The 11,125-nt window shown below is 39.2% G+C and overlaps 1 protein-coding gene across 1 annotated transcript; it reads left to right on the top strand.

Moving 5' to 3' along the window:
• Nucleotides 1–4,606: 4,606 nt before the first annotated feature.
• agmat (agmatine ureohydrolase (agmatinase)) lies at nt 4,607–11,062 on the top strand. Its single transcript, XM_061256895.1, has 7 exons — nt 4,607–5,053; nt 6,394–6,596; nt 7,076–7,124; nt 8,034–8,229; nt 8,936–9,115; nt 9,465–9,549; nt 10,363–11,062. Exons 1-7 carry the CDS (start codon nt 4,704–4,706, stop codon nt 10,434–10,436), a joined length of 1,137 nt encoding a protein of 378 aa, XP_061112879.1. The 5' UTR covers nt 4,607–4,703; the 3' UTR covers nt 10,437–11,062.
• Nucleotides 11,063–11,125: the final 63 nt, after the last annotated feature.

Here is an 11,125-nt window from a genome sequence, read left to right as displayed (position 1 = left end):
CCTGAGAACAGTCCTGGTAGAGGTGGAGGGGTTATTTAACTCCAAACAGTGTGTCCACAGACTTGGACTTCGTAACCTACCTCCTGATAGGGCATCCCGACTTCTCATTCCTCCAGATGGTGTACCCTGAATCTAAGAGGCTGAGCTGATGTCAATAGCACCACAGCCAGGTATTAGTGGACTGGTTCTGGACCTGTTTCCTGTGGCAGTACCTGCCCTCCCTGCAGGCAATACAGAAGTGGCACAGAGACACAGAAAACCTCACCCTTGGCACCATGGTAATGATAGTTGACCAGCAGCTACCTAAGGCTCTGTGACCAGTAGGATTATGAAGACCATAAAAAGTTGGCAAAATGCAAACTGGCATGGTGCAAGACCTACACCTGACCAGTAGCAAAACTCATAGAGCTGCCAGCCTTCCTGAATGACAGGTCTCCTGGAGTATCACCAGATGATTCAGCCTTTTCAGGATGGCTGTGAAAAAGGCTCTGTCCTAGCAACAGGATCCCAAGCCAGTGGCGTCCACTGGAAATCCCCCCCCAAAAAAACCCTCGTGGAAATGTAAAAAGTTTCAATTTTTTATGTTAACCTCAATTTAGATAGTCCCATTTAAATATGAATACCTCAGTTTGGTGTTTATTTAAACAACATGCCTATGTAACTGATCTGTATTTTGTTTGATTAAAGTTCAGCAAATTGCACCCCTGTCTTTGTATCTTGACTCCACACCCCACAGTGGTGAGAGAGTTCCAGAGCCAACCAAGCCTTTCATTACAGAGCTCATGGTTGAAATAGTTTCACTATTAACATTACAAAGGTAATAAGCAATGAGATCAATGTGGTGTCTCTGGCTCATTGAATCTCAGGTTTAACCTGCTCGACCACAGAATGGTATGAGACCTGGAAATGCTGTTTATAATAAAATTTATAATACGCCAACACTTTATCCAAATTAGACAAGATGTCCGATTTCATTTTCATTTTTGTGTATTCATTGGCTTGGTTTCCATGTTAGCATAACATATTAGCTTATCATAAAGTCTTGAATCCTATAGGAGTCAGTAGCCTACCTCCTTCAAATTGAAGAAATACACCTTACAGCAACTTCAAAACAGTCTTATTTACACAAGGTATGATATGTATTTCAAATACACGCACGAGAAAGAAATGAAAAACTAATAAAAAAAACAAGTACAAACTAGAGGTGTTGTTTTCAGAGAAGTTAGACGGTTTAAACTATAACCACTGAACACACATCTATCCTTCCGTTTTCCACTGGTTGAGTGCTATTTAGCATGTTTAGAGATTTCTACAGGGATAGAGCAACTGCATCTTTAGCAAAACTCAACACTATATAAATAAATGATTATTGTTGTTGTTGTTTGCTCATGCATGACGATGATAATACTGTAATGCATTATATGATGAGAAATGTCACATACTCGATGTACAACTGAACATTAGCTCCAGCAGGCCTGTGACGTTTTTTCCAATTTATTTTTGGGAGATGGAAAAATGTTTCAATAACTCCAGGATTGGTGAGAGCTTCGCCAGAGATATCGAGCCTTCCCATCGATGGCAGCACCAAATCCCACTCCATGCAGCAAAGACATTTGATTTCCTTAGGCATAGGTTGGCATGCCCCACATTTACACCACCAATCCTCGCTGGATCTTTCTCTCCCCTTGGCCCCTTGCTGTTCCACTGGCTCAGGCTGTGGGTTGTGGGGCCCCACTGACAGATAATTGCCAGAATATGCTACAGTACAGATTGCACAAACAATTTTAGCAATTTTAGGAATTACGAACAATGTCAATCTAAGGTTGAGCGATTCAAAATAAATTTTCTTCATTGAACTGCAGTGCCTCAGAGATAAGAAAGTCAATGAGGGATAAGAAAGCAATACCACCATCTAGTGGTGGGGCCGGGCAGAGTAGCGTAACACACACAATGTTCTGTACAAATCAGATACCCCTATATCTACTGGGATATCAGGTCCAACAAAATGTCAACCAAAACCCAAAAAGTTACAGAATTTTGCTCATCAGTAACCAATTTGATCACAGCACAGAATTAAATGGAATGGAATGGTTATACTTCAAAGAATTACACTCATGTATATTACAAAAAAAATAATATACTTACAAGTAATTTGGATGGTTACAGAGTTATGCAAAAGTGTAGTCGATTCTGGTCAAATTCCATGTTTTATTGATTTTAATGATTTCTTAAGTGAAACCAAATTATTAATTAACCTTTATTTAACCTTCATTTGGCAGCAACTAAATACACAAAAACATGCAGATGTGGTCAAGAGGTTCAGCTGTTTTGCAGACCAAGTGTCAGAATGGGGAAGAAATGTGATCTAAGTGACTTTGACCACGGAATGATTGTTTTTGCCAGACAGGGTGAATTGAGTATCCCAGAAACTGCTGTTCTCCAGCAATGTTCATGCATAACAGTCCCTAGAGTTTGCAGAGAATGGTGCGAAAAACACAAAAAAAGAAGGAGAAGGCTACAAAAACTCAATGTTTCAAGCTACCTATTTCCACTGTCAGAAACATTATTAGAAAATGGAACAGAAATGGAACAGTTGAAGTCAACTCTTAGCTGGCTAAAGGAAGCGTTTATAAGCTGTTATATTTGCCTGAGGAGGAGTTACAAAGTGCTGCCTGACAGGGTTCCCAAACTTTCGCACAGGGCCTTTGAAACTGAAAAAATTCAAATAAAAAGTAATCTTGCTTTAAAATATTAAGAAATGTGTCATGTTTAAGTCAGGTTCGCTTCTGTTCACTTGAATCTGAAAGAATTCAGCCTGAATTCTCATCTTTCCATTCTTAGGGATTAAAGCAAATTTACAGTTGATTATTTGATTTGCAGTCTGGGCGGGCTGATCACTCCTTATTGGTCAACCTGCAAACCTGACACAGCCAAAATAAGAGTTAATAATAATAATAATAATAATAATAATAATAATAATAATAATAATAATAATGCACGTGTATTGGAGGTGTCTATTCTTTCTCGAATTAATGAAAAACATTCAAATTAACTTCTTCCTATTTTATGTTTAGGTGCGGTTGTTGATCTTTTTTAAGCTTAGGCGATTCAATTAGCCCTGACGATACAGGTGATAAACCAAGCATGCCTGACTCCAACGGCTACACGTTTTCATTGAGTGGCCACATGTTACAACCCCACATGTCATGGTTTTTATCTATTGAATAGATTGTTTTTTAAACTGAATAATGTTTCCTGTATAGCTTTATAAATGAAAGGAGTTATCGTAATAATAACAGGCCAATAAATGTCTTGATTGTCTAAACAAAATTGTCTCACATAGGCTTATAGCCTATATAAAATATAGTATAATCTAAAAACTAAACTTGCTTCCTGCCCACGTTAGCCTACTAAGTGACCAGCAGAGGTCCCCACCCACCAGAGTTATGGCCGACTATGGGATACTCAATTACAACACTACAGGGGATATATATATATATATATATATATATATATATATATATATATATATATTATAGGCTTCATGGTTGTTTATTGCATCAACACCACTGGAAAATGTGTTTTTAAGCAACGTTTTATGAAGCATTACATTTTCAGGGTTTGGGTATTTAGACCAGCGAGGTATAATGAAAGGTTTAACGTTAGACATTTTCATGGGGAAAAAACGGAAGTTCCTGCAACGTAACAAAATGTGAATAAAGTGAAGGGGTCTGAATACTTTCTGAATATACTGTATATAGTAATAAGAGCGTTCTATAGCCCACTATAGAGTGTCTCTTCTTGCATCACTATTGGTTCTCCTGACTATTATTGGTAAGTTAGGCTACCTTGCACCCAAAAGCAATCTCACAAGTGAGTTTGGCTATTCCTACCATCTCTGCTATGATATTTTTCCTCAGCGAGTGAGGCAGCCTGGGTTGATCTGAGCTGTTTTCCCAGACAACGTTCATGTTATAGAATTATTTGTAATATTAGTAAAGCCGTAGTCTGTATGCCTTTGCTGTGTTGTTCATTGCGGGACACGGGGCCGGTTAAATGGTTGACTAGAATGTGCTCCTATATATTTACCCAGTCTGTGCAGTCTTATGAATTGTTGTAGCCTCTTTAAATAAAGTATGGCCTATGCCTTAACGTCGTTGCTGTGTTCTGTTCTCATTTTTCTGACATTAGACCGAATTGTTCAAGCCCACGAACGAATAAGGGTTATCAAATAGCAGCAATTGGACGTTGATACATTGTATCAGTTCATTTCGGTAAGTAGCACTAACGACGCAAGCAACAGCATAGCCGCTGACACTGCAAGTGAAGTCGATTGTTTCATCTGAGTGGGACTCAGTACACTCGCAAATTCATATTGATAAGTTGATTATTCGATTTGATTTCATCCCTAAGAATGAATTAAAGAGAATTCAGATTGAATTCTGAATTCATACCCTCTCTTTAGACAAAAACGAAAAAACTAGTTGTTCTCAACTAATCAAATAAGCCCTGGGCCGGTGAGACTTGGGCCTAAGGGGTTAAAGTCTTTCTCATCTAAATACATGCTAGTGCAACATTATACTGTCCTGGCACGCCCAATGGATCCGCCTTAATTCGCCACTGCTGTAGCTGTCAATTAAAACCGCATGCGCTTATAGCTGCACACTCCTGCATTTTTGTATTTGACTAAAAAGCAACGCAGCATGTTTTCTCTTTTGAAAAGCGTAAGCAAGAGACGAATTGACGTTCTCCAAACTTTGCGGTTGAAGAGCAGTAGTTCTATTTCAGGAGTTTCTGTCTTTACTCGAGAAGCACGCCAAACTTCTGTATGCGGTGGCGAACATCTTGACAATGCACCTACAATCAAAGATCTCAAAAGACGATTTTCGGATAAAAGGCCTTATAATGTTCCTCCCAGTGCCGAATTTGTCGCGAGGGTTTCTGGAATTGCTACAATGGGAAAGTTGCCTTTCCAAGACTCTGCAGAGGGCCTTGACGCTGCGTTTGTAGGAGTCCCAATCGACCAGGGTACTTCAAACCGACCTGGGGCAAGGTAAAAAAAACAACGCTCTGAATCAGTGATATCAGTGATAGAGATAGATTACCAAACAGCCTCCCAAACAGCTCTTCGTTTCCGGTTTCTCTAAAAGCCAAAGCTCGTGGTGGTTTAATTAAGATGGGTGTTTGTGCTCATATAGCCTACTATAATTGAAATAGTTACATGAAATCTGACTCGATCTTGTCATTTCCAAAATAACATTGATTTGCATTGCGTTTGTGATGAATATTATATATAAATATTCCTATAAATATTAATACTTAAACAAGTATGTTTAAACAAAAAGAGAAAGATGCCATTGAAAGGGCATTTTAATGTATGAAGTTACATCACGGTCACTGTAATACTAGTCTAAACGAATCTAATTTCATTCAATAAATAATTCACGGTAAACGACATTCTTTATATTTTCTTTGAAAATATACCAATATGGTCAATTTGGTGGTTAGAAATGGGGAAATGGCAAGTCTAATATTCATTATCCGAAATAATGCATCTGTTAAATAATTCCACAACATCGTATGGATAAACACATTGCGATTTGATCTGTGCGATGGCCTATAATAGGCTTTTATACGAGGATTGTTGCTGCTTAGTTCAAAAACGTTTTTTTTGTTCAGCACGTCACGCCTCTCTATTCAGAATGAAAATGTGTGCACTGATTGGCTAATTAATGCAAAATGTCTCGCCATTCTTGCTAGATCGTTATATTATGTTATGCCTACACTTTATTATTCTACCGTTATTATCGAATTCAGACATCATATGATTCCGTCTAACCTTTTATTGTGTTCATCTACAAAAAATGATTCTTCAGAAATGCGACCCGCCTCCCAACGTTTCCCCAAAAGAGCCGACTCAAAGAGCCATCACTTACCCATCACGAATCTGAATCTCTCGGTAAAAAGTCAGGTGGCCATATTAAGCGGACATGGGCTGGTGGGTGTTATTCCTCTGTTTTGAGTCTGTTTTGCACTGTTCTGTTTAAAGCTTTATAGCTCCAATGTGCACATCACGTGCATACCATCTGCACAGCCCAAGCAAAATTTGAGTAATACAAGCACATGGTCTAATTTGTTGTACATTTTTTTAACAATTAACATTATTAATGAATAATTGGGTTAATTTCTGGCCAATTATTTTAAAAACATTGTATTAACACATTTTATTTCTTGAACAAGTACATTTACATGCAATGTTTTATTATGCATGAAGTTGGCATATTTGTTTAATAAAGGGTCAACTTTTTCTTTTGCATACTGCCCTTACTTTTCTGAAAATGTAAAACTGGTAATATAATGTGTATGATCTCAAGCATTTATCATCTTCTACAGGTTTGGTCCACGACATATCAGGGCAGAGTCGGCCATGTTGAGGAGTTTCAATGGGGGCACAAAGGCAGCTCCATATGAGTCCTTGATGGTGGCTGATATCGGCGATGTAAACGTAAATATGTATGACCTGAAGGACACCTGCAAACGAATCCGTGAGGCTTACCGCAAGATCTTGGCCACAAACTGCATCCCATTAACAATGGGTAAGATTTCACCTTTTTATCATAATGTTGAATGATTTTTGTTATTGGTTAAAAAGTGCAAGGTATTTTAATGTGTATAATGAATAATGGAAATAGTAATATAAACCAAACCCATATTTTTCTTCATCATTCGAGACTAAAATATAGACAGTCCATTTCAGTCACCTTTTAAAAAATTAATTTTACAGAGCACAAATACAGTAGGTGTTGTGGCCAATTCCCGTTAAAATAAACAAATAAATTGACTGAGATGAAAGAGAATTGAGCACAACCCTGCGGAGTGATATACACAAGGTAGTTTATGATAATTTTTATAAGCTTATCAAAGTCCCAGTATGGTTAGACAATTATTAACCACTCTTGATAGCTCCATTTGTGCCATGGTTATATGACCTCTTTGTTGAGCAATGTGTTTGGTCTATGACACAGATGTCAATGACAAAGTTCTTAACTGGAGTCCTCATCATACCCTTTCATAGGTGGTGATCACACAATAGCATACCCAATTCTTCAAGCTGTTGCTGAGAAGTAAGTGTAAGAGTGTGTGTGTATTTACACATATTAAACACTAGGGGTGGGCTAAAATGATCATATTTGTTCCCTGTACATTGTTCCAGTAGTCATTATTTGTCTGCACCAGTAATTTCCCAGGCCGGCTGTGCCCCCGAAGAGATTAGGTCTTACAAATTCTTTTGAGGCTTGTACACGCACGCATACGGACAGTCAAGCACAAACACACACACACAGACACCGCTTTCGTTCATTTTTTGTGTTCATTTTTAAACTCGCTCTGTAGCCTACTTTACCATTTGAAATTAAACCGCAACGAGGTGCTGATAAAAACAGAATGCAGTTGAAAGAAAATCAACAAACCCAAAATGTCCTTAATTGCACACTGTACAAAGTTCTTAACTGTGTTTATAAAAACTAGCCACTGTGTCCCATTTGAGCGTGCGGTAGACTAATCTGATTTCTGATTTAGAATAGCTAAATTAACTAACACAAGCTCCAGCACACACACACACACACACACACAACTTTTTACCGTTTCCCTTGTTACTTTGTTGTGTTTTATTTTTTTTTATTTCACCAATAGACATCTCCTTATCTCTTTTATTGAACAATAAAAAATAGATTAGAATCTGTGTTGATTATTATATGCAGCATTTTGACTATATTTATCAAGGGTGCTAATACTTCTTGAGCTGACTGTATTACTAAATGCACAGCACAAGTCAGTGGTACAATTTCTGTTCTTCCTGCTCTGTATTCCAGCATGTAGGATTTTAAATGAAACAATGAATATGAGGTTAAGGGTTGAATGTGAGGGACGGTATTCACATCCATATTGGGTGATCCAGGTTGGAATAGCCATACATTTTTATTCATAGACGTATGCATGGTTATTATTTGAAACTGTGACGTTTCTTCTGTTAGACATGGTCCTGTGGGCCTGATCCACGTAGATGCCCACTCTGACACTAGTGACGTAGTTTTCTGGGAGAAGATAACCCACGGGACGCCATTCCGACGCTGCGTGGAGGAGGGGCTGCTGGACTGTCAGAGGGTGGTCCAAATCGGCATGCGTGGGACCACCTACTCCTCAGATACATACCAGTGGGGCCGCGACCAGGTAACCCCCTGAGCCTCGACAGCAATCAAGCCTTTTTTTGTGTGTGAGTGTGAGTGTGAGTGTGAGTGTGAGTGTGTGTGTGTGTGTGTGTGTGTGTGTGTGTGTGTGTGCGTGCAAAGACCAACGGTGTGAATATTATCATTGCCGCAGCACCTGTATTGCCTTCTGCCCAGATGGCACCACTGCTAAAACCACAGTCCACTGCAGATTATATACCAAGGATCATCAAATCACAGTCCTCAAGGTCCAAGAACGGCTAGTTTTCCATCCTCCCTTTACCTGGGAGTCAGGTGTAGCACTGAAAAGAAAACCAGGGCCAAATTTGGATTTGTGGTCCAGATTTGATGACGGCTGTTGTAGACCATGTGCTTTTTATTTCAATTAAATTGGAACAAAGGTAAACTGTTTTGTTGTCATATGGCCAAAGCTGAAAGAAGTACTAAAAGCACTTGGATTTCACATCATCGTAATAATCTCATCATTAAAAAAGCATCACTGCTGCTCTGGATGAACTAAGCGGTGGACAATTCAGGTTCAAAAAGTAGTTGCATATCCTTCCCAGTGTTTAGTTCAGGGGTGGAAGAAATGCATGGCAGGACTTTTACTTTTACCCCTGGACTTTCCGACTCGTAGACTATCAAAGCATTCAAAGCAGGTTGGATTGAATGAGCCAAGTCATGCTAGGGCTTGGTGTGTGTGTGTGCAGGGCTTCCGTGTTGTACAGGCAGAGGAGTGCTGGCACAAGTCCCTGTCCCCCCTCATGGCTGAAGTCAGGAAGCAGATGGGGCAGGGTCCCGTCTACCTGAGCTTCGACATCGATGCCTTGGACCCCGCCTTCGCTCCCGGCACAGGCACACCTGAAATCGGGGGGCTCACACCCATCCAGGTGAGCCCAAGTTCATCAGACCTACTGGCCTTCTCCATTTCATTAACCCTTTCAGTCCTAAACCCAATATAAGTGGCTCCACCCAAACCCTTTGGTTGAGAAAACTGAGAAAGATGAGAATTTAGTAGGGTTTTAATAGGGGCTCAAAACCATAGTATAGTATACCATACTGGTTAGGAATCCCTCTGTGCTGGGAAATGGATCAATCAAATTGAGCCTATAGTGTGCTTGCCGAACCGCAATGCACCAGACTAGACAGAGATTTGCTGTGGGCCTAATGGAAAAATTGTGCTCATGTTCTTCCTCCACATCAAACAGAACTGCCCTGATTGGCTTTGATTCCTTTCAGGGACTGGAGATAATCCGAGGCTGTCGAGGCCTGAATCTCATTGGCTGTGACCTGGTAGAGGTTTCGCCACCATATGACACCACAGGTACAGTATTGTACCTCCAATAACTTAGTGTGTTTATCGTCTTTAGCATTGAGAATCGTTTCCTTTGTTATATTATTTTCTACTCTATGCTGTATACCATGCTTTATGGAGACCACTGAAGCGCCACAGGGGCACATGGTTAAGGCATCAGAAGGCAGTTTGATGCAATTGACAACAAAGAGGGTACAATTGGCCACGAAATTGGAAGAAAAAAATCTTACTGACAAGCTACTCAGATTGTGATGCAGAAATATTTAGTCATGAAGAACATCTTTTGTAGTCAAGTGCAAAGACAACTCCCACCAGAGATGAAAAGGTCAACAGGGATAGGATCAAAGCTGAGGCTAAAAAACATGAATGGTTTCTCATATGGGCGCACACATGCACTCCTGTACAGACACCGTACACACATACTTATGTCCTACAGTATACACAGGGAGCACTTTATTAAGTACACCAGCTTGTTAATGCAAATATTTCATCAACCAATCACGTGGCAGCAACTAAATGCATAAAAGCATGCAGAAATGGTCAAGAGGTTCAGCTGTTTTTCAGACCAAATGTCAGAATGAGGAAGAAATGTGACTGACTGTGGAATGATTATTGGTGCCAGGGTGGATTGAGTATCTCAGAAATCTCCTGGGATTTTCATGCACAACAGTCAGTTTACAGAGAATGGTGCAAAACAAAAACCATCCAGTAAGCAGAAAAAAAGGGAAATACCTAATAAAGTGCTCAGTGGGTATATATGACTTTATGAAAATTATCGTTGCCTGCAAATTTCATGCATGCTTTTCTTTTTTCTTTTTTCAGGCAATACTGCACTGACTGGTGCCAACCTGCTATTTGAAATGATGTGTGCCCTTCCGATGATAAAATACTACTGAAATGGTAGTCTGCTGCCAATTTATGCAAAGCCTGAAAAATCCAAGTTGCCATAAGTCCCCTTACATTACGATTGATTATGAAATGGAATTGATCTTAAAATGATCAGCAAAGTTGTCCAATACCGCAGCATGAATGGCTGAGAGAATGTGAGATGTAAAATAATATACGGAAAGCATGTAATGAAGAAGAATATAAAAATGCTTGTAAAATAATGGTTCTTTGTCCTGGACATCAGAGCTTACCAAGTTACTTACCAATCAGTTACTGATTAACTAAAAATGTTTATATAAAGTTATCTTTGTGGTACAAGGCCCTTCAAATGAAAACCTTATCATAGTCCTTCTAGCAATACAAATATTATAGGGACTGTAACTAAACTCTGGGTGCATCAATGTGTTCTGAACATTACATGCACCAAAAAAAACAATGTCTCTTTTATATGAATTTAAATCTTTAATGCATGAACACAAACAGCTGTAGCCGAGTCAAAATAGAAGTCGTTAACATGGGGAAACATCCTGGATAAATTGGCTGAGATCTGATGTCACAATATCTTTGCTGTTCTTTATAAATCTAACACTTGTTTTGTTAAAATCATAAAGAGATTAAAGTTTGAATGTGTTAATATCAGTACCCATTGTTGAATTGAATACAGCCAAGAACAGCAGATATTTCGCAATTTTGATGT

The sequence above is a fragment of the Conger conger genome, chromosome 10, assembly GCF_963514075.1.
Source record: "Conger conger chromosome 10, fConCon1.1, whole genome shotgun sequence".
NCBI classification, from domain to species: Eukaryota; Metazoa; Chordata; class Actinopteri; order Anguilliformes; family Congridae; genus Conger; species Conger conger.
This window is presented reverse-complemented; position numbering and strand designations above follow the sequence as displayed.